The following is a 25,234-nucleotide window of genomic DNA, read 5'->3' as shown; positions in this document are numbered from 1 at the left end:
AATTTATTAGAATTTAAATGTTGGTTTAGAATTTAATAAAATCCTGGTGGTGTTAATTAAAAGGGATGTTAAGAGAAATTAAAGAAGGAATAACAAATGAGAAGGGTAAAAATTAATTTTAAAAAAGTTGGTTGAAATTAATAATATTGGCATATTGAAACGAATTAAAGAATATATGTATAGAAAATTAATTTTTAATTAGTTAATAGTATCTCATTTTTTAAAATAATTTTAAAATATTAGTTCTCTAATTAACTATTAAATTATACATCATTCTATTTCATCTCTTATAAGAACGAAGACAATCAAGAGATTGTATCGTTCTGTACATTATAATTTATGCAGACTTGAAGGAAAGGTGGCTTTGATGTAAATTCGCAACCTATGTACATTGTGATGTGACAAAAGAAGATGATGTTGAAAATGCAGTTAACATAGCAATATCAAAGTATCAAAAACTAGACATAATTGTAGCAATAGATGATGCTAAGCCTAGCATTCTTGACAATGACGTGGCGGATTTCGAGCGCGTTCTTAGTGTCAACATTACAGGGCCTTTATTGGGAATCAAGCATGCAGCTAGAGTGATGATCCCAGCCAAAAAGGGTAGTATTGTAAATATAGGGAGTGTAAGTTCAAGCGTTGGAGGAGTTGCAACTCATGCGTATACAAGTTCCAAACATGGCTTGATTGGACTCACAAAGAATGCAGCTGCTGAGCTTGGAAAATTCGGCATAAGAGTGAATTGCTTGTCACCTTACTTCGTTGCTAACAATGCTGGAATTAGAGGTTTCTTCAAACTTGATGATGAAGGGTGTTCAAATGTTTATTCCAATCTTAAAGGGATTCGTTTGCTGGAAGAAGATGTAGCACAAGCTGCACTCTATTTGGCTAGTGATGAGTCCAAATACATCAGTGGTCATAATCCAGCTATTGATGGTAGTTTTACAACTATTAATCCAATGTTCGGTTTGTTTTCGCAATCTTAATTAAGTTTGAACACTTTAAACTTTTATACATGTCCCGTTAATAACACTCGCAAGACAAAGAAAAAATCAATTTAAAGAATAAAATTTATCTTATTTAATATTTATTAATTATTATTAAAATTAATGAATATTAAATAAAGTTTAATATTTTAATATTTATTAATTAGCTGATATTTTATTGTTTTCTTAGCATTTTGCTTATTAATTTATTATTCTTGCTCTGAGTGATATGTAATAGTATTGTACTATTTTTTTTATAATAAAATAAAGATAAGATTTTTTCAGTGAATTTTTTTTTAATATTGTATTATTAGAAGTGAAATCTTTCATCATGATCCAATCCGTGTGTTAAACACAACTATAGCTATTTACAAAACGTCAGTGACGTTTTGTGTTTCTTCAATTAAAATAATATTTTTTTAATAAAACATTAGTGACGTTTTGTGTTTTAATAATTAAAATAATATTTTTTTATTACAAAACGTCAGTAACATTTTGTTTTTTTATGATTAAAAATTTTTTTATTACAAAACGTCAAGTGACATTTTGTACTACTACCACAACCATGTAGAATACTAGAATGATCAAATATTTTTGTATTTCTCATTAAAATTATTCATATATAAAAATTTTAACCTTAGTACCAATTAAGAGATTTTTATTTTTTCCCTTTTTCAGTTAACTTCATAAGTGACACATCAACAAACCTAAAAGAGAGAAAGGTTAGTTGACTTTTTTAAATATAAAAAAATAATTTTAAAAAGTAAAAAGTAAAATCTTTTAATGAAAAAATTCTGCATTCATGTATTTTTTACATAATTGTTAACCAAGTAATTTCTTTCACACACGTATTCTCCATCCCTCACTCGTTTGTCATACACGCGTTACATATAATATATTGCAACCTAAAACTTTACTCAACGTAAATCTTCTACTGCAACGTATTAAATCTTCTTCTTCTTCTTCTTCTTCTTCTTCTTCTTCTTCTTCTTCTTCTTCTTCTTCTTCTTCTTCTCTGCTCGCGTTCTTCTTTATTGATCTTCATTGCCTTCTCGTTCTCCTCTGATTGCGTTCATCTTCTCGTTTTCTTATTTCGATCTGGTTACGTTGCATTTATCTTCTTCCTATTCTTCTTCGTTTTTTTCTTCGATCTGCACTTCTGAATCAAAACAATAAATGACCCAACTTTAAATCAGGAGGGCGATTCGGATTACTCTTCTAAAACAAATCAAACTGGCAAAGTTTGGATTATTCAATTTTGAATCGAATTGAATGGAATGCAATTGCTAATTTGAATTGTATTAAATGGACGGAGGTGTACTGAATTGAATTGAATTGATAATATGTAAATTGTAGGCAGAGTTATTTGAATTTGATTTTATATAATGGATTATGTTTCATTTACTCACTACTATACAATTGTTTCACCATGAGTACTGTGTTCGGTTTATTCTACAGAAAGCTGTTTGAATTTGATTTTATATAATGGATTATGTTTCGTTCACTCAGTACTATACAATTGTATTGTGTTCGGTTTACTATGAGTACTATGTTCAGTTCACTATGAGTACTGTGTTCGGTTCACCATGAGTACTGTGTTCGATTCATTCTGCACTATTCAAAACTCTTCTTCCTCACCTTTTACTGCTTCTTCACCAAAGAGAAAAGGAGAAAAAGACAAAAAAATACAGTAGCAACAACAACAAAATAATAACGATATGGTTTCAGGGTTTAGGGTTTTAGGGTTTAGGGTTTATGGGTTCAGGGTTTAGTTTACATGGATTCAGTGTGTTGCAAATTAATTTCGATTCACCGTATTCATGGTTGAGGGTTTAGGGTTTAGGGGTCTAGGGTTTAGGATTCAGGGTTTTAGGGTTTTAGGGTTTACAGTAGGGTTCAGGGTTTAGGCTTTACGGTTTAAGGTTTAGGGTTTAGCATTCAGGATTCGTTCACTTAGTACTATACAATTGTATTGTGTTCAGTTCACCATGAGTACTGTGTTTGGTTCATTCTGCACTATTCACAGTTTTTACTATTTTAATCTTTTAAATTTAAAATTCACTATACTGATTTTCAAGATTCAATTCTTAACACCATAATAGTCTTTAGACCTTTTTTAGTATTGAGTTAGTGGGAATGAGAGTCGATGGTCCCAAAACGCTTGAACCATTAAATGGTTCCGTAGCAAAATATGTTTTTTAAATTTTTTAATAACTTTTAAATAGTCCTTATCTAATTTTAATTACAAATTAACCCCATATATTTTATTTAATTATAAAAACCATTTCTTTATTTTATAAATTATTATTTTATCATTCAGCTATTATGTTTATTAACAATAAAAAAAACAATAACGAATTAGATCTTCCATTGATCGTCATTAACTTTTTGGCCATTCCATTCGATTAAAAGTTTATGTTTGATCCGTGACGTTTGTCCAGGGGTGTGAAATCGTGTTTCTTTTAAAATCAATCGATTGAATTTCTGATTTCTCATAACTCAATCGATTGGATTACAAGTAATCACAAAACAATCGATTGAAAATTGCAAGGCAGCATGGTTTTTGTGAAAATCAATCGATTGGTCATATTACCCAATCGATTAAACGATGACTAAAATATGGGTTTTTTATAATTCAATCGATTGCCTATACTACCCAATCGATTGAATGCTTCAAAACAACATGAGATCTCACAATTCAATCGATTGGGTATGGTTTTGTCCAATTCAATCGATTGGTTATACCACCCAATCGATTGAATTGTGTACTACGCCGTTTAGAATTTTGTTATCATTTTTATAAATTATTATCTTATTATTCATTTATCTTATCTTTAAAATTCTATCTTCAATTTTTAAGGTTTTATTTTGATTTAGATACTCTAATATTATCTTTTCTTTAATATTAACATTATAAATTGGTGAATAATCCATCACCAATTTTTCAATCCCACTATTGGAATCGTGTATCAATCTCTTTGATTATAACGGCGTAGTACACAATTCAATCGATTGGGTAGCACAACCAATCGATTGAATTCGGCAAATCCATATTGTTTTGATGACTTCAATCGATTGGTAACACAACCAATCAATTGAATTGTGAGACCTCAGGTTGTTTTAAAGCATTCAATCGATTGGATAGTATAGGCAATCGATTGAATTCATAAAAATCCACATTTTAGTCATCATTCAATCGATTGGGATAATATGACCAATAATTGATTTTCACGAAAACCATGTTGCCTTGCAATTCAATCGATTATTTTGTGATAATCTGTAGTCTAATCGATTGAGTTATGAGAAACCTGAAATTCAATCGATTGATTTTTAAAGAAACACGATTTCACAGCCCTGGACAAACGTTACGGATCGAACATAAACTTTTAATCGATTGGAATTGCCAGAAAGTTTATTACGATCAATGGAAGATCTAATTCGTTATTGTTTTTGTTCTTGATTGTTAATAAACATAATAGATGAATGATAAAATAATAATTTATAAAATAAAAAATAATTTTTATAATTAAATAAAATATATGAGATTAATTTATAATTAAAATTAAAAAAAGACTATTTAACAGTTGTTAAAAAAATTTAAAAAATATATTTTGTTACGAGACCATTTAACGGTCCAAACATTTTTGAGATCATCAAATCCTTAGCCGAGTTAGTGAATACTGTGCTGAGCTTACTCGGACTTGTTCTGTCGAATACAAGGCTATAAGACTTTATTTCGTTTTGATACCTAAAAAAAACTCATTCTCTAAAACAACATCTTGACGTCACTGCCTTGGGAACGAAAGGATGTCTCCGTCTCCACGATTTCACTGTTCCATTTGAGGAGAATCTCGATTATGGAACCTTCTATGAGGCTTCGGAGATGGATTATGGGAAGATTGAAAGCGGGAAGGTGGTGCCCTAAGCCTAATGAGCACACTGTGGAGATAGAGGTTTTGATGGTTAAAAAGTTTGCTAAGTTGGTTTATAAGGTTAAGTTTTGCGAAGAAAAACCTCAGAAAGAATAGAGTGTTGTGAGTAGGAAGACTCAAATTGTGTTGGATGCAGTGAAAGAATCTATTCACAGAAGTTATCAGCCGGTTGAAATTAAATAATTGTGAATTATTGTTAGATTATATCTTGGAGTATATAATGTATTTAATTTGGTTAAGGACTTTGTTGCTGTGAAAGGCTTCTTCATTGTTAAATCTTAATTTGAGTTTATGTTTAATGGTTAATCAATATAGAAATTTGTTTGCAATCGGGTTTTACAAAATAAGTGAAATTATATACACTTTGAGGCCATGTTGGAATTTGAGGCCAGATTCTTATAGCTATAATACATTGTTAGACGGATACTACAGAAAAGGGAAAATAGTAAAGCATTAATTATGCTTTGTGAGGAGATGTTGTGTGCAGGTATTAGTGCATCGGTTGTGACCTATAATACTGTTCTGAAAGGATTGGTTCGTGTGGGATTATACGATGATGCTTTGTGCCTTTGGAATTCAATGATACAAAGAGGTGTGGCTCCCAATGAGTTCAGCTACTGTACACCTCGAGAGACTTGGAGGGGTCTATGAGGCTGTGGAATGAAATTTAAGGCAGGGGATTCACTAAGAGCACAGTGACATTCAATACGATGATCAATGGATTATGTAAGATGGAGCAAATGGTTACCAGATGAAATAACATATAAGACCCTGGGTGATGGCTATTGTAAATTCTCCATCCATTGAAATGTACAATTCTCTTATTGAAATGTTGCCAATCTCCTTGTTGAGATGCAAACGATTGGATTATTACCAAATGCTGTTACCTACGGAAGCCTAATTTATGGATGGTGTGACCAAGGGAAGCTGGGTAAAGCTTTTAATTTATATTCTGAGATGATTGAAATGGGTTTCAATCCTAATTTAGTGGTAGGTATCAAAGTTGTTAGCAGCCTTTATAGGTTTGACAGAATCAATAAAGCAACTGTGATTCTGGACAAAATGGTGGATTTTGATCTTCTTACAATTCATAAGTTTTCTGAAAAGTTTGTTGAAAATGACATCATAAGTCAAGAAGCTCAGAAAATTGTCGATTCCCTTGATAAAGGTGATATGTGTAATTCTGTTCCAAATAACATTGTGTACAACATAGCTATTGCAGGGCTTTGTAAATCTAGGAAGGTTGACGAAGCAAGAAGTTTAATTTTTTACCAATATGGTCATCTAGAGGCTTTCTTCCTGATAATTTCACATATTCCATGGCTGGCAATGTGGATGATGCTGTCAACTTAAGGGATGAGATGCTGGGAAGAGGGATTGTTCCAAATATTACTACATACAATGCACTAATAAATGGTTCATGCAAATTAGGAAATATGGGTCGAGCACATAGACTTTTCACTAAACTTCGTGGTTACTGTAGAATTGGTGATCTTAATGAAGCCTGTAAATTGAGAGAGAAGATGGCAGAAGAAGGGATTTCTTAAATCCATACACTGCTGTGATCAGTAATCTTTTGTAGGACACTTAATTGCTTCTGGATCAAGCTCTTATGGTAGATCTTAAGCAATTTCTTCCCTGATGCTTACTCAAATTTTAATGAGTGATAAGCATCAGTCTTAATACTACACACCTACAACCATGTTCTGATGCATCAATTTCAAACCAAGTCAAAAGTCCTACTTGCAGATGATTTCGGGTTCATAACTGCTTTATGGAGTTGAATTGAATGTAAAGTTTCATCCTTTTTGTTAAGGAAAGCTAGATGTGTTATATAAATTTGGTTTTTATTACAATGATGAGGGAAACTGTATGATGCTTTTTCCGTATGCAGTACTTGAATCCCACAGCTATCTGGAGGACATGGACAATGGACTATGAAGTGCTCACAGCACATGCTAATGACTCTGATATGGATTGATCTGCTACTATATTCAAGATGTCATCGGAACTCAATTCAAAAACCGATGATGAGATAATGCAGTTAACATGTGGGGAATGTATTTTGAAAGAATGCAGCTGCTGAGCTTAGCAATTTCTGCATAGGAGTTAATTGCTTGTCTCCTTACTTCGTTGCCAATCTCAAAGGGGTTCATTTGCAAGGAGCAGATATAATTAGTGGTCAGAATCTAACTATTGATGGTGGCTTTACTATTAATCCAATGTTGGCTTGATGTCATATTTCGTTGACTTATTTGTTATTCTTGTTTTGATTGTGTATGGATATGGGAATGTGCAATTGTTTCCATCTAATAGTAAAATAAACAAATGTGTATGTTTGGTAAAGTCTTCAATAAGCTGCAATACAATTTCATAAATTAATATTCTGTCTAAATATATGTACCTGAAGTAAAACTATCCTTCAACATTATTCTTAATTGTTAACCTTACTATAAACTTTTAAGCAAAAAGTATAGTTTTCAATCTATAATTTGCAGCTTGTTATGGATTGGGAATTATTGGATCTATCTGGAAGTTGCAGACGCTCCCATTCATCATGGTTGACACTTTTGAAGCACTGATCCACCATTTCTTCACTAACTAACTCAAGTTTTGAAGGCTCCCACTTAAAATAAGAGAAGAAAAAGGAAAATAAATCAACATTTAGTTGACAGATATGAAAATAAATTTAAAACAGAATTATTTCTCTCTATACAAAAAATGGCATATATATTATATCCTTAATTACCTTGGGCTTGTTGTCCTTGTCAAAGAGCTTTGCTCTTGAACCCTGTCCGTACGATTCAATTAATTTGAGTGAATTGTAAAATAAAAGGAAATTATTAGTTAAATAATTAAAAGTTAATTTCATGATCCTTTTTATTTGGACAAAAAATTGTAGTGGTGTTAAAATATTTACCTCAAAGAGATCATAACTAACGGTTCCTCTAATGACATGGCTGGCAATATTATAATCCCGATAAAGACATTCTTCGATATTTTGTATTCGACTTTTTCTTATCTGAAAGACATCAAATGTAGCATTTTTCTCAATAATTAATAATTAAAAAATTACAACTAACTAATAATATGTTTTTTAAGGACTAACATACTTACTAATTTAAGAGTTATTTTGAGACTTATAGGACTTGCTGAACGCATTGAGCTTAATGCATCTGTTATCCACTTTTCTGTTCCATTTTCTAATAATTCATTTTCCTATAAATATAATTAACCATTTAAAATTAAATAATACTTTATTTATTCCAAGATAAAATGTATAAACTTTGTACATCTAATTAACTTGATGCGTATACTTACCAAAGTATGGATTATATCTTCCACAGTTTCTTTGGAAAAACATTTGTTTATAATCTCCAATCTGTTTTGAGTTGTTGCTCTTCACACTATCAATTCTCAAAGTGCAGAAAATCTAAATTTTTTTTTTTCTTTTTATATCAATTATTGACTTACCTCATAAAAGAGCTGTTTTTTCTTGCATATGCTTTGTTAGCAAAAGTTTCTATTAACGTGGCAATAGTTGATACATTTGAAGAAGTAACAGCTTGCAGGGCATTTTCCAAAGATTGTAGCCTCTATTCCCAAAAATAAATAAATAATTTATGCAAATATCTAATTATATATTATTATAATTATTTTCAAACTTACTAGTTAAAGATATTCATTAAAAAATATGATGAATTTAATTAGATGAAAATGTAAAGTAGTCTTCTCAGAACATTTTATTAAAATTAAACTCATAAATAAATCTAACAAAAGTGGATCCAAAAACATCATCAAAAATAAAAATGGTGAAAGTTTTACCATTGAAGGGATGAAATGAGTGGCTAAACCACATGCTAGCATTTCTGCTCCCTTCAAACGTGTGCCAGTTAACCCCAAGTATTCCCCTGCATAAATAAGGTATTAATTTTAAAATGATTTTGATCAAGTTAGATAATCCAACCCTACGTATATGTTTAATTTATTTACCGTTTTATACAAAAATACAACTATTTATTATTTTATATATTATTTTTCATTTTCGCAGTCAGTGTATTATTGACCAATTTCACAATCTCTAATATTTATATGAGTAATGCTATATATAATCAATAAAATTTATTATTTTGATTAATATTTAACTAATACAAATATTTTTGAAACTCTAAATCTTAAGTTTTAATAGTATAAAAATAAAATATTAGTTATTATTGATAAAAGATATTAGTCTCTTGACATTTTTCTTTGATTAAAAAATTTATTAAAAAATATTATTTATACATCAAAATCAATCGCTAATGTATTTGTATATAAATAGATGTGTAGTTTAATTTATTTTTAATATATATTTATATTTTAATATATATTTTATAGTGACTAATTTTAGTGTACACGTAACATTACTCGAAATTTATACAGATGTACCGAAATAACCAGGAAGCCTAGAAAGGAAGTAACTTGCACCGGCATCCTGAAAATTTCCTATATGTACCTCTGGCATAGCAAATATCTACAAATAATTCATTTACAATATAAATAATTATATATATATATTGAATAATGAAAACTTTGATTTTGTAGAAGCGAAGAAAAGCATACAGCATTTTCAGTGATAATCCTAAAGGTTGCGTTCATGGACAGAGTTGCTCCTCCTCCCATGGCCACTCCATCAATCAGACACACCTTAATTGTTATTATCATTAAAAACAATAAGCAATTTTTAGTATTATATTAGAGTTTTGCTATATATGCTGTATTTTAATGGTATTGATTAATCCATATCATAAAAAAAACATTTGAATATTTTTAATATATTCAATGTATTAAAAACGTAAAAAAAATATTTTTATAATAAATAATATTAAAACATTTTTTCAATAGTATACTTAACCAATTTTTTTACCGCACATGTGTATGATAGCAAAACCCATAAAACAAAAATGATGAAATTTATTAAGGAACAAGTACGTAGTGTAGTATTAACTATTAACTATATATATAACTCACCATGAGCTTTTTGTAGGTCGCTACTAAGTGATTTAGAGTGAGTGCTTTCCTATAGAATATTAGAGGATAGGTCCAATGTCCTGGTTTCATAAAGCATTGTATATTGGCTTAACACTCATTCAATATAAGATAATTAATTTCTTCCACCATAACCAATTTTGTGTTTATATGAACAACTTAGTCCAATAATAACTAGTATAACTATTTAATTTATACGATTTACCTGTTAATGAACATGTAACTGTTGCTAATACATCACCGCCGGAACAAAAAGCTTTCGCATTACCCTATTTAACACAAAGATATAAGATTTTGTAGTTTCATTTTTATATCAGAGTACAAATTTGAATTAGGTCCATTATAATATTTTTTTAAAGAATAAAATTATTAAACTATTTCTTTTTATTCAAAATATAAACTTGCATTTAATCCCCCTAAATTAATCAGAAGACTATAAAATCTTCCTGCTTCCTACCTTCAATATAACAAGCTTGACCGAAGAGTCGTTCTCATATAATCTCAAACTCCTTAAAAGTTGAGAAACCTGCAAAACACAGCAAAAGAAGCAAATAATATCACACTCTTACAATAATACAACAACATTATTTGTATTCATTTTATCAATATATCATGACAATAATGCATTAATTATATATTAAACCACTTGTCGCAAAATTCTAAACTAATAGGCATATAAATGATTATATATTTCCTTACACAAAACCAATTGATCCTTTAATATACTGGAAGCTCCAATTGAAGTAGACTTAATTGTATAATATTAAAAAGATTAGAATTAATTTTAATATGAACTACTCTTATTCTTATACCATTTCATGGTTAAGACTATTTAGTTTGCTAGGCCTGTTTAGCATCACCACCTTCACACAAGAGTTTCCTGTGATTATAAGCACCTGCAAAGAGGCATAAAATAATATAATTAATTTGAAAAATATAAAAGCCACCGTTGAGTTTGAAAAACTTGAAACATTATGATGATCAAACATTATTAATTAAAAAAATTGTTAATTTGATTTTTGCTTTCAATTGTTTGTTTAATGATTTTTGTATTTTTTTGTCAGGTTTAAATATTTTTGTTTAATGTGCAGATTTTTGTTATTGGGCCAAAAGTCACATAAGTTCAATGTGATGAGAAAGTATTCAGTCCTTGTGCAAAAATAATTTCAAACTATATGACTGAATCATTTAAATGGACATCAAAGTTATTTGGGTCAAATATCATGTGAATAGTCCAAATTAATTTTTGTTGAGAGACCAAGAAGTCTTGGTCCAAAATTGAAAAGAAAGCAAAGGACTTGATAAAAAGAAAAGAAAGCAAAAGAGCATGCTCTATTCAGTTACTTACTTACATGGGTTGTGAAATTCAAATTTTAATTAAATCAAATTCATGCATTGGTAACTGAAAGAGAAAATTAAATTGAGTTAATTGCATTAATGGCTCCATAGATTACTCCAATCCTTGGGGAATATTAGTAACATTTCAATTTCATTTAATTTCATATTTAATGCTTTGTTTCTTCTCTTTCTTCTCTCTCTTTGATATTTCGATTGTCACTTCCATTAGAGAAACAAGATTGAAGAAGTTATCAGAGAAAAGTAGTGAAGCTATGAAGAAGTAAAACGCTAGGATGATGACCTTTGCAAAAGGAAAATCCGAAGCATGGTGTGGCTAAGATTTTTACCATTAAAGGCAAGATGTAAAGAAGAAGCTTCAAGATCTTCATGCCAAGAATAGAAACAATCGGATTCGGTCAGAGAAGAAGATCTCTGTGGTAAAGTTCATTTCTGTTTTTGTTCATCCAAGGCAGAAGGTAGCTACTGGAGCTACGTGGAGGAAGAAGAAAATATGGAAAGGAAGAAGTTGTCAAGGATCAAGGATTCATCAAGGGTCAAAATTCATTCTTGGGGACAAAGTCAAGATGAAAGACTCGGATTGATGAAGCTTGATGAGAAAGGATGAGAGAGAGGTACATGCATGTTGATTTGCTTTTGATTTTTCCTCTCTCTTCTCTCTATCCGAACTGGCCTTTTGTTGGAGAAGATGTTGGTGGCTTGGTTGAACCGGTTTCAACCTTGGAAGCTTCCCCTTTTATAATAAAGATGAACGGCCAAGGATTGAGACAAGGAGAAAAAGCACAGAATTCTCATAGCTACCTTAAACTAACTGAAGTTCTTCTCCTTCAATGTGTTACATTTTGTTTTCTTTTCTTTAATTTTGTATGTCTGAGTCTCATGGTGAAAAAGACAAACAGAGTGAGGTTTGTAAGAAAAAGCCAGTGAGAGAAAAAAGGCAGAGAGTGCAAAATTAAAGAAAAAATCATAGATGTCTAAGAGTTCCTTTGTACATCTATGTTGTGTTTCGTGATCCTGTGGGGATTTCCTTACAAGTTGGGTTAGTACTTTGCGGTTGAAAACTTGGCAGTTATCCAAGTCAAGTTCAATTTTAGGGATAGATTCTAGACTTGTTCCGGATAGGAATGGGTAGTTCCTAAGGAAGAATTGGTGTATGTAATCAGTTGATTATAGTGAAATTTCGTCACTATTGTGATGGAGACTGGATGTAGGTTGCATTGCACTTAGCAGCTGAATCAGGATACTTCTGGGTGTGATTCTCTCTTTCTCTTCTACTCCATTTCTATTTCTGTTGCGTAGGAGATAAAATTGAAAAATATCTCCTAACCGGTTACGAGACAAAAAGAAAATGTCTCTTGACTTGTTATGAGACAAAAAGGCAGAAATATCTCCTGAAGCTATCTTAAAAGGTAGAAAGTAATACTCAGCAAAAAAGGACTAAGATTCAACCCCCCTTCTCTTAGCCACTAATTACCATCAATTGGTATCAGAGCTTGATCTCAAAGAGATCAAGCTTTGCAGCTTGGAGAAAAGATCCTGATGACGGCTAACAGTGGCTCAAATTTGGTTGCTTACACTGTGATAGAAAGGCAATCAAGCAACATACCCCCATTCTTCAATGGAAAGAACTACAGTTACTGGAAAGAAAGAATGAAGATTTTTGTTCAATCTATAGACTACAAACTTTGGAAGATAATCTTGGAAGGTCCACAATTTCCAACCACTACAGGAGCTGATGGTGTGGTTACTCTCAAAGGTGAAGCCGATTGGAATGAGGAAGACAGAAAGAAAGTAGAGCTCAACACCAAAGCAGTCAACTTGCTCAACTGTGCGGTCATCTTCGAGGAATACCGATGGGTATCGAGATGCACAACAGCAAAAAAAATCTAGGATAATCTTCAAATCACTCATGAAGGCACAACTCAAGTCAAGAGATCCAGAATAGACATGCTGAATATAGAATATAAAATGTTCTCAATAAAGGAAGGAGAAACAATAGATGAACTATTTGAAAGACTCAACGTCATCGTCACTGGCTTGGATGCTATGGGGATCACATATTCTGAATCTGTACTTGTGAAGAGGATATTGAGATGTCTCATAAAAGAGTGGGAACAAAAGAAATAGTGATAGCTGAGAGTAGTAACATTGATACTATGACATATGATGATTTGAGAGAAAATTTACTTTTCTTTGAAAATATTTATTTAAAAAAAGATACAAAAAAGAAAGGAATTACTCTCAAATCTTTTATTGAAGCTCTGGATGATGAATCCAGTGATAACTCATCTGAAAATGATTTTATTTTATTTGCTAAGAAATTCAGAAAAATGGTGAAGCTGGAGGAACGAAACAAAGGAAGCAACTTAAGGAAGCCAAAGAGGGATCTCAGTAAAGTAATCTGTTACAATTGCAAAAAAGTTGGGCACTTCAAGTCTGACTGTCCGAAACTGAAGAAGGATGACAAGCCGAAAAAGGGAAAGAAGAAGGGACTTATGGCATCTTGGGAAGACTTGAAAAATGACTCTGATGAAGATGAAGAATTAGAAACCAAGTCTCAAACATGTCTCATGGCCGATCACATAGAGCAGGTAGTATTTCTTGATCCTGCCACTAAAGACCTTCATCTTATGATTGATCATCTTTCTGAAAAGATTAAATATTTCTTAAGTGAAAACCAAGATCTTAAGTCTCAAATAGAAATACTGAAAGCTGAAAATGGTTTTCTTAAGGATAAATTAAGGGAAGTCGAAACTGCTGTTGATCTTGTTGAAGAAAACAAGCGGTTGAAAGCTGAACTTAAGAGCTGTGAATACCATCATTTTATGACTGCAAATCTGAATTATTTTGAGGAAAATGAGTGGCTACATAAAGAGATAAAAAGACTTAAAGAAGACTTAGCCAACTTTACTCAAAGTTCTGAAAATTTAAATTAACTTTTGCCTAGTCAAAAACCTCTTTATGATAAAGTTGGTTTGGGTTTTCATAAATCTGCAAAATCTTGAAAAATCTTCTTTTACCAACATGGCGTCATCTTCAAATGACATAAGGTTTCAAAACCCAACGAGCTTTAGAAAAACAGCAACTCAAAAATTTTGTAGACTATGCAATTGGAATAGACATTTTCTTATTCAGTGTTTTATTAGAGAAAAAATGATTGGGGATAAGGTTTACAAAATTATTTGTGATTATAATGGCTTGGAAAAAAGAAGATGGTTTAACATCAAAGGATCCAAAAGGATTTGGATACCTAAAGTCACTTAAACTTGTTTTGTAGGTTTGCCTAGCATCCAAGAGAAAAGACAACATGTGGTATATGGATAGTGGGTGTTCTAGGCACATGACCGGAAAGACAACATTCTTCATCAATCTTGATGAGTATGATGGAGGCTTAATTACTTTCGGTGACAATGAAAAAGGAAAAATAGTGGCCATAGGTAAAGTGGGTAAGAATTTCTCTTCTTTCATTAATGATGTTTTGCTTGTTGATGGATTAAAGCACAATCTACTAAGCATTAGCCAATTATGTGATCTTGGTTATGAGGTTATTTTTAGAAAATTGGATTGCTTGGTCATTTGTGAAAAATCTAGTGAAGTTTTGTTTGAAGTTAAAAGATGTAATAATGTGTATGGATTAACTCTAGAAGATTTAAAAGATCAAAAAGTAATATGTTTTACTTCTCTTGAATCTAAAAAATGGCTTTGGCATAAGAAATTAGGTCACGCAAGCATGTATCAAATTTCTAAGCTTGTTAAGAAAAAATTGGTGAGAGAAATTCCTAATATCAAATTTGATAAGGATATTACTTGTGATGTTTGTCAACTAGGCAAACAAGTAAGATCTTCTTTTAAACCAAAAGATGAAATTTTCACTGAGAGGCCATTAGAAATGTTGCATATTGATCTTTTTGGTCCAACTAGAACTCAAAGTTTGGGAGGTAAACACTATGGTTTGGTGGTGATGGATGATTACTCTAGATTCGGTTGGGTTCTTTTCTTATCTCACAAGAATGATGCTTTTCATGCTTTTTCCATTATGTGTAAAAAGATTCAAAATGAAAAGGATTTGAAAATTGCTCATTTGAGAAGTAATCATGGAAAGGAGTTTGAAAATCAAGATTTTGAGAAATTTTGTGATGATTTTGGTATTGCTCATAATTTTTTATGTCTTAGAACTCCTCAACAAAATGGGGGTAGTTGAAAGAAGGAATAGAAGCTTTCATGAAATGACTAGGACAATGCTTTATGAAAATGATGTAACAAAATTTTTGTAGGCAGAAGCTGTAAACACAGCTTGCTATATTCTTAATCGAACCATCATTATAAAAGATTTAAAGAAAACTCCATATGAGTTTTGGAAAGGAACCCCACCTAATCTTAAGTATTTCCACATTTTTGGATGCAAATATTTTGTACTAAACAATAAATAGAATCTTGGAAAATTTGATCCAAAATCCTATGAAAGAATGTTTGTTGGATACTCCACTACTAGCAAAGCATTTAGGATTTACCTCAAGGAACATAGAACAATAGAGGAATCCATACATGTGTCCTTTTGTGATTCTAACTCTATTTCAAGTGCTGTGATAGAAGATGATGCCGGTTGTGAAACTGATGTGAACCAAGAAGCCAGTCAAGATAATCTCAAGTCTGTCCCAGATGGTGAGCCTATCTGTCTAGAAAGGTCTCGTCAAAATGAAGGAGACATTTCTGTTTTGTCTCCTAATCAAGATAGAGAACCCAGAACAGAGCAATCAACTGAAACTCATCAAGGCATAAACTTTTCTCAAAGGTCGTGAGAAGTTTTTGAAGGGTTACCCTCATGATTTTATCATTGGTGATCCTTCCTAAAGCATAACCACTAGATCCTCAAGCAAGAAGCAAGTGAAACCAAACAATGTTGCCTTCTTGTCCCAATTGGAGACTTTCAATGTGAAGTAAGCTCTCGAAGACCCCTCATAGGTTAAAGCCATGGAAGAAGAGCTAGCACAATTTGAAAAGAATGAGGTTTGGACACTTGTACCAAATCCAAATGGTAAGAAGGTAACTGGTACAAAGTGAATTTTCAAAAATAAATTGGGTGAGGATGGTGTGTTGTTCGTAACAAGACTAGATTAGTGGCTCAAGGTTATGATCAAGAGGAAGAAATTAATTTTGATGAGTCATTTATCCCGGTAGCTAGAATGGAAGCAATTAGGTTGTTTCTTGCTTATGCTACCCACAAGGGATTTAAGATGTTCCAAATAGATGTCAAATGTGCTTTCTTTAATGGCTTTATAGATAGGGAAGTGTTTGTGGCTCAATCCCCCGATTTTGAAAATAAATAATTTCTAAATCATGTTTTTAAACTATCTAAGGCTCTTTATGGCCTTAGGCAAACTCCAATAGCTTCGTATGAAAGGTTTAGTGTCTTCTTGTTGGAAAATAACTTTCAAAGGGATACCACCATACTACTTTATTTATAAAAGAATCTAATGATGATATCTTACTTGTTCAAGTTTATGTGGATGACATTATGTTTGGTTCGACCAATGAAACCTTGTGTAAAGAGTTTGGAAAACTAATGACTAGTGAGTTTGAAATGAGTTTAATGGGTGAATTAACCTTTTTTCTTGGTCTTCAAATTGAACAAACTCTTAATAGTATTTTTATTCACCAAGGTAAATATGCAAAAGATTTAATCAAAAAATTTGGCCTTGAAAATTCCAAACCAATGGGAGCACCTATGCATCCAAACACTAAACTTGATAAGGATGAAAATGGAAAAGATGTGAATGAAACAAGGTATAGAAGAATGATAGGATCTCTCATGTATCTTACATCCTCTAGGCCGGATATTCTTTAAAGTGTGGGTGTATGTTCAAGGTTTCAATCTCACCCAAAAGAATCCCATCTTTCGGCCATTAAAAGAATCATTAGATACAGTAATGGCACATGTGATCTTGGCTTGTGGTATCCTAAATCTAATGAGTTTTGTGCAGTAGGGTTTTGTGATGCAGATTATGCAGGTGACTGAGTGGATAGAAGAAGCACTTCCAGAATGTGTTACTTCCTTGGAAGCTCACTCAACATGTGGTCAAGCAAGAAACAAGCCACTGTTGCACTATCCACGACTGAAGCTGAATATATTTCTGCCACAGCTTGTTGCTCACAATTACTTTGGTTAAACACTCAATTACAGGATTACAAATTGAAAATCAATAGTATTTCTTTATTTTGTGATAATATGAGTGCTATAAACATTTCTAAAAATCCTGTACTGCACTCTAGAACTAAGCACATTGAAGTAAGATATCATTTTATTAGAGAATATGTGCAAAAAAGTACTATTGATATCCAATTTGTGAAATCTGAAGAGCAACTTGCTGACATCTTCACCTAACCTCTGTGTGAAGATAGGTTTTGTTCATTAAGGTATAGTATGGGAATGATGGATTTGAATTTTGTTGAAAAAATGTAATTTTCATGCTTCTATTGGTTTTTGTCTCATAGGCAGCAAGGAGACAATTCTGAGCATATGATGAACAAGCTATGAAGCAGGGGGAGACTAAACCTTGGTGCTTTTGAACCCAAGCCCAACCGAACTCCTTTAGATCCATTCTATGATACTGGCCCATTTTTATTTTTTTCATCATGTTTTTTATAAAATATTTTTTAAAATATTGTTTAGGAAAGTTTTCACATCATATCTTCAAAAAGGGAGTTCATGTCAAATCAAAAGTTTTCCCTATTTCTCTCCCACGTTTCAAGGAAAAGACCTTTCAGTTATTTGTTTAATTTTAAAATTTTCTTGATTGGAAACTGTTTCCATTAAATGATCATTACTTTAAATGATATTCTCTCCACTAAGTATTTAATGTGGTCTAACCTCTCCCCATCTTCCACCCTCTTCGGCCTCTCTTGATCTTCTCACTCTCCATTTCACCTCTTTCATCATGAGAAAAAAGTTAGCCACACAAAGAAGCAACCGAACCACCATTGTCAAAAATTCTCCATCTTTCTTTGCACCTCAAATCCACACTCACATTCATATCCACCCCAACTCGTCATCTTCACCCTCCTCTCACTCCACAACAAGCATGGCACGTAAGACTATCCATGCAAGATCAACAGCAAGGCAGGAAGCTAGTTCATCCAAGAAGAATACCAAGGGACAGGACCAAGTCCCTGAAGAGGAAGAAGAAGAATCACTTCCATCTCCGCAACCTTCACTACCACGACGTTCCACACCACACCTCTCTAGCCGGTCTCAAAGAACAAAGAAGCCAGTACTTCACAACACCAAAGAACCCCCTAACTTGGACTCACTAGACTTCAAAAATAAGTATGGTAAAAGTCACTCCCATTTTGATCCTGTTCGTTTCATGTCTTGCGCTGCGTTTGAGTTCTACTCACAGGTTTTGGTAAATCTGAAAAGTCTTTATGAAAAAGGAATTGACTTTATTACATTTTTTGATGATCTTAAATGGGCTCCACTTTTCAAAATTTGAAAACATGTTTATCCGAATCTGGTTTGTGAGTTCTATTCTAACCTGATGTATAATGATGGTGCTTTACACTCATATGTCAAAAGGGTTCATCTTACATTGAATAGAGATACTGTGAGTGCTGCCTTGGGGTACCATGATGAAGGAGCCAGGGCTTATATGTCTGGTAAATGGGACTCCCATGTTGGGGTTTCCCTTCAAGTAGCCCTCACTCGGGTCTGTGAAAACTTCTCTACTCTTGATGGAACAACTCTGACCCACAAGGCTCTCGGACCTGTGCAAGCCTTACTTTATCGCATCATCAATCATATTCTGATGCCTCAAAGTGGTTTCTATCAGCGAGTTACTATTTGTGATACTCTTGTCTTATTTGCTATTCTTTCTTCTGTATCTATTTTATTTGCATAACTTATGGTGCGACACATGTAGGATTGTGTCCGCAGTGATAAGAAAGTAAACCTGCCATATGGAATATTTCTAACATGCATCTTTGAGTACTTTAATATTGATTTGAGCAATGAGCCTGTTGAGAACAGGGTTTCCATCAATAAAGAAGGCGGTGTTCCTGATTCTGTGAAAGGTAAAAAGGGCAAAAGTTCAATAGCATCAATGCTCTCTCATAGCAAAAGTGACAATCATCCCTCTAAATCTTCTAAGCTTTCTGAATCTGTCAAGGATGTTCTGAATGAGTTCTCCCACATGTCTAGTATGATGGTCAGGACCTACAAAGAGGCTAGAAAACAAGCCTATGAAAATGAAAAGGCATGGACCAAATGCCATGAAAGGGTTAATCTGCTGATTAAGAGCTTGGAGAAGGACATGGCTCATTCCGATGGAGACGACGATCACTTTGACTCTGATATTAATCCTTCTGATGTCTGAAAAATTTGATCACTGTTGCCTATGATCTTGAACAATTTCACATCTTATTGTCTTTCTGAATTAAGTCTCTTTTGAACTGCTTTATGTTAGATGACTGTACTCAGTAACTATAACACTTTGGTTTGATTTTTAATATCAAATATTTTGTATTACACTGCTGTTTTCATCTTTTTTGCAGGTTCCTTCCTTGATGATAAAAGGGAAAGGAAAAATAAAAAGGAGCTGAATTGTTGTTGAAAATAGAATTCGGACTGCCAATCCAATTCTTACGCTCTTCTTTTGAGCCTTTTGATTATTGTTTCATGCCAATTTTTGATGTTCTGATATGATGGCTGAACATTATGTTGATGGATATAATTTTATTACTTGATTTATTGCTTTATTTGGCAGAAAATATTTTTATTGGCAGGGATCAATTGCTTTGAATATATTATTATATGTAGTATGATGAGTCTTGATCATTTGTTGGACATGTATTTTGAATGTACTCTGTCATACTCTGTTTTATAAGAAAAATTTTCTTTGAACATGTTGAAGCCTTGATTATGTTTATAAAAATATTTTTTTCAAAATTAGGTTCTTACTTGATAAATCATGATTTTAGTTCTTAAGGTCCCATGTGTTGAATATATGAATTTTCTTTCGAACTGCTTGAGCATATTTACAGGTAATGCTTTCATTGGATAAATGCACACATTAAGAGGGAGCAATGTGATCAATTGAAAGGAGGAGGACTTGGTCAAATCATCAAAAGGGAGTTCTCTAATTTCTCATCCTTTTTCAATTCATTTTTAATCATGTTTGTCATCAAGAGAGAGATTGTTGAGTTTGGAAAACTTGAAACATGATGATGATCAAACATTATTAATTAAAAAAATTGTAAATTTGATTTTTGCTTCCAATTGTTTGTTTAATGTGCAGATTTTTGTTATTGGGCCAAAAGTTACATAAGCCCAATGTGATGAGAAAGTATTCAGTCCTTGTGCAAAAATAATTTCAAACTATATGGCTGAATCATTTAAATGGACATCAAAATTATTTGGACCAAGTATCATGTGAATAGCCCAAATTAATTTTTGTTGAGAGACCAACAAGTCTTGGTCCGAAATTGAAAAGAAAGCAAAGGATCATGCTCTATTCAGTTACTTACTTACATAGGTTATGGAACTCAAATTTTAATTAAATCAACTTATGTATTGGTAACTGAAAGAGAAAATTAAATTGAGTTAATTGCATTAATGGCTCCATACGTTACTCCATTCCTTGGGGAATGTTAGTAACATTTCAATTTCATTTAATTTCACATTCAATGCTTTGTTTCTTCTCTCTCTTCTCTCTCTTTGTTGTTTCAATTATCACTTCCATTAAAGAAAGAATATTGAAGAAGTTATCAGAGAAAAGTAGTGAAGCTATGAAAAAGCAAAAGGCTAGGATGATGGCCTTTGCAAAAGGAAGATCCGAAGCATGGTGTGGCTAAGATTTTTGCCATTAAAGGCAAGATATGAAGAAGAAGCTTCAAGATCTTCATGCCAAGAATAGAATCAATCAGATTTGATCAAAGAATAAGATCTCTGTGGTAAAGTTCATTTCCGTTTTTGTTCATCCAATACAAAAGGTAGTTACTGGAGTTACGTGGAGGAAGAAGCAAATATGGAAAGGAAGGAGCTGTCAAGGATCAAAGATTCATCAAGGGTCAGAACTCATTCTTGGGGACAAAGTCAAGATGAAAGGCTCAGATTGATGAAGTTTGATGAGAAGGGATGAGAGAGAGAGAGGTACATGCATGTTGATTTGCTTTCGGTTTTTCCTCTCTCTTCTCTCTATCCGAACTGGCCTTGTGTTGGAGAAGATGTTGGTAGCTTGGTTAAACTGGTTTCAACCTTGGAAGCTTCCCCTTCTATAATAAGGGTGAACGACCAAGGGTTGAGACAAGGAGAAAAAGCACAGAGTTCTCATAGCTACCCTAAACTAACAGAAGTTATTCTCCTTCTATGTGTTACATTTTGCTTTCTTTTTTTTTTTAGTTTTGTCTATCTGAGTCTCATGGTGAAAAAGACAAACAGAGTGAGGTTTGTAAGAAAAAACCATTGAGAGGAAAAAGGCAGAAAGTGCAAAATTAAAGAAAAAGTCATAGATGTCTGAGAGTTCCTTTGTACATCTGTGTTGTGTTTCATGATCCTGTGGGGATTCCCTTGCAAGTTCGGTTAGCACTTTGCGGTTGAAAGCTGTTGTCCAAGTCATGTTCAGTTTTGGGGATAGATTCTGAACTTGTCCCGGATAGGAATGGGTAGTTCCTAGGGAAGAATTGGTGTATGTAATCAATTGATTATAGTGAAATTCTGTCACTGTTGTGATGGAGACTGGATGTAGATTACATTGCACTTAGCAGCTGAACCAGGATACTTCTGGGTGTGATTCTCTCTTTCTTTTCTACTCCATTTCTGTTTCTGTTATGTAGGAGACAAAATTAAAAAATATCTCCTAATCAGTTACGAGACCAAAAGAAAATGTCTCTTAACTTATTATGAGACAAAAAATCAGAAATATCTACTGAAACTATCTTAAAAGGAAAAAAATAATACTCAACAAAAAAGGGGTTAAGATTTAACCCCTTTCTCTTAACCATTGATTACTACCGGCCACAAAATTTAATTCTTTTTATCGTAGAGTTATTTTCTTTATGTAAGGCAGGTAGAGCAATTAGCTAAAAATTTAAGTAGATAATATTTCGTTCGTTAATCTCATTTGAGATAGGTGTCTCTTATATTTGTTTATGGATTTTATGAGCATGTTTTTCTAGTATTTGGAATAATGATGATTATCATGTTTTAGATTTTTTTTGTTACGATAAAATGTTCTTATATGATAGTATACTTAGGTTAAAGTATAATATACTCTTTATTCCTAAAGGTTTTGTAAACATTTTTCAAAATATTTTTAACATTTAATTTGATTTTATTTAATCTAATATTTTTATAAAATTTAATTTTATCTTTTTTTTAAAAATTTTTTATGGTCAAAATTATTTATTTTTACCAAAGTTATTACTACTCTTATTTATATCTATCAATTATCATAATTCTCGTATTCTCTCTTGTCCTACTTCTTTTCGAACCCATTCCACATTCTCATTTGTTGACATCACTACCATCCTTCTCTCAACCCAAGGTTCTAGATGAAGGAGGATAAAAAAATTTGAGGATGATGATTATGAGGTGTAAATAGAAATATTTTTTAAAAAATTAATTTGAGTATCAAAAAGTTTAATATAGAGATAAAATTAAAATCTATATATTTCAAACATTAAGAATGAAAATAAATTAAATTAAATATTAAAATATTTTTAAATTTATACAAATTTTAAGGATAAAAAATATAGAAGAGAGAGATGTATAATTAATTTGTGATAGAAAAAAAAATAAATTTAGTAGAATTTAAATATAAATTTAGAATTTGAATTATTTATTAATTTTAAAATTAGGTTTATATTTTACCTTTTACTATAGGAATAATTACAATTGTAATAAATTTCAATTAAGGTGCTTATTATTCACAACTATTTCATAAAGTTTTCAGAAGGAAGAAAGATCGAGTAAAACCTGGTTTTCTCTGTCATGGGGAAAAACTAGAGCCATGGTTTTGCAATGCAATTATAATATAATAGTGAGAGATACAAATACAATTCTGGAAGAGAGAGATGATAAAAGTTCAAGCATAGATATAAGTTGCTATATATAGCCAAAACAATAGAATAGCCAAGAAAACCTATATAGATGGGATGAACCGATCGATATTTATTCAAACAAAATAAATGTTTAACAAACCTTTCAAATTTCAATTAAGATGTGGACCATCATTCATGATATATAGGACAAAAATGTGAAAAGAAAAAAAATCATACAATATCAAGAATAATTTTAGGAATTTTTTTTATTTTATTTAATATTTATTAATTATTAATTATAGATAAATCCTGAGTGATTTTAACTAAAATTTTTTTATTATTAAACATTTCCACAATATCAAAAACAAACTATCTATCAATAACCTCTATAGAGTTAATTAAGAATTTCATATAGTTATGCTTTATTTGGTTTTCAAAAGTTTGTGGGTGTTTTAATTGTATAATATAAAAGGGAGTTTTTTTTTAAAGATTGGTTAATTGTATTTTTTTACAATTAGGAACCCTAATATTATCTTATGCAATATTTTGTTTAGTTCTCACACTTATCTCTAACTATAGTCATTTTAGATTTTAAAATAATTTCATCAAATACTATTATTTATAGTTCATGCTTATCGTAAACAAATTTTAATTTATTTGGTTTTAAATCAAATATAATTACTATAATATTTAAATCAATAATATATATACAAAAAACTAGTTAATTATATAAAATATGTATTAAAAAAATATAAATATATAAAAATATAATAATTAATTTGATGATTAATTTTTAGTGTATATGATAAAAGTTTTGTTAAAAGTTAACTTTTGAAAACTAAGAGCAATAATCAAACCTACCCTAAAAACGAAGACCCTAAATCATATATTCAAATTGCAATTTTTCTATACAACATTAAATCTTTCTATGACTTTATAAGCTAGGACGGAGCTATTACTTTAGGATGGCTACTAACAATTTATTATTTGACAATAATGGCTAAAATCTTGGCCATCCATTAAATTCAAAAGCCATTGGTCTCTATACAACACAACTTTCACAAATTATAGAAACTTCATCATTTCACTTCATGGTCGATAGCTCATTGAACACATTTAGTTAGTTTATATCATTTAGCTTATGACTCAACCGATTAGTTAATTAATTAATTAGATATTACGACTTACGACACATATTTGATTAATCATGTTCTGATATTATGATATGAAATTAATTTTTTTTAAAACTTAAATTGATAAGATGAGGTACATAAATGAATATATTTTTAATATTTTAGATATTTTTAAAAAGTTTTTTTTTTGTAAAAATTTCTACAATTTTTTTCCTCAATAAATCTGAAAATGTGAATTCGATTTAACTTGTTCTTGAGCTAGGACTCAATCGGTTGGAGTATATTTTATTTTATTTGATTTTTTTATTTTGTTTTAAAATACTGTTATATAATAAAAGTTTTTTTAATTACTAGAAAGATTTTATTTGAACAACCATACAGTTTTTTTATCGCACATTTTCATCCTACAATATACACTATTTCATCCTACTAAAATCTAGTTATAAATATCCAAGGATGCAACTAGGGCTGGAAGTGAGCCGAGCTGAGCCGAGCTAGACCAAGCTCAAGCTCGGCTCACCAAAATTGAGTTTGGCTCACGGCTCAACTCATTAACAATCGAGTCTATTTCTTAAGCTCAAGCTCGACTCACCAAAAGCTCACGAGCTGGTTCAAGCTCACGAGCTGGCTCAAATAATAGAAATATAAATACATAATCTATAATTTTATATCAATAAATTATAACTTATCTATTTTAAAAAATATTTAAAAAGAATAATTATTGTTTATCTATCAATAAATATAAAATTTTTATTTATGTCTT

At 31.5% G+C, this 25,234-nt stretch overlaps 2 protein-coding genes across 2 annotated transcripts; one reads left to right on the top strand and one right to left on the bottom strand.

Moving 5' to 3' along the window:
* Positions 1-374: 374 nt before the first annotated feature.
* On the top strand, positions 375-989 carry LOC107489707 (secoisolariciresinol dehydrogenase-like; the record flags this gene model as incomplete). The annotated part of the gene is made up of 1 exon (XM_016110461.3): positions 375-989. A coding segment is annotated over one exon (615 nt), but the record flags the coding sequence as incomplete, so codon positions are not given.
* A 6,417-nt stretch (positions 990-7,406) lies between these two features.
* Positions 7,407-9,989, bottom strand: LOC107489703 (probable 3-hydroxyisobutyryl-CoA hydrolase 2). The gene is made up of 10 exons (XM_052261758.1): positions 9,932-9,989; positions 9,524-9,607; positions 9,350-9,434; positions 8,747-8,832; positions 8,396-8,517; positions 8,243-8,303; positions 8,039-8,140; positions 7,842-7,943; positions 7,671-7,712; positions 7,407-7,547 (listed from the first exon to the last, which is right to left on the bottom strand). The coding sequence occupies exons 1-10, from the start codon at positions 9,932-9,934 to the stop codon at positions 7,407-7,409; spliced, it is 828 nt and encodes a 275-aa protein (XP_052117718.1). The 5' UTR covers positions 9,935-9,989.
* Between the last annotated feature and the right edge of the window lie 15,245 nt (positions 9,990-25,234).

The sequence above is a fragment of the Arachis duranensis genome, chromosome 5 (genome assembly GCF_000817695.3).
Source record: "Arachis duranensis cultivar V14167 chromosome 5, aradu.V14167.gnm2.J7QH, whole genome shotgun sequence".
NCBI classification, from domain to species: domain Eukaryota; kingdom Viridiplantae; phylum Streptophyta; class Magnoliopsida; order Fabales; family Fabaceae; genus Arachis; species Arachis duranensis.
The sequence above is the reverse complement of the archived record's forward strand: the minus strand, read 5'-3'. Positions and strand labels throughout refer to the sequence as shown.

Excerpts from the sequence above, each read along its gene's own strand:
- LOC107489703 (XM_052261758.1), bottom strand. Across the intron at positions 8,518-8,746 it reads CTCATTTCATCCCTTCAATG|AGGCTACAATCTTTGGAAAA; the intron begins GTAAAACTTTCA and ends TTTTGGGAATAG. Across the intron at positions 8,304-8,395 it reads AAAAACAGCTCTTTTATGAG|ATTGGAGATTATAAACAAAT; the intron begins GTAAGTCAATAA and ends AACTCAAAACAG.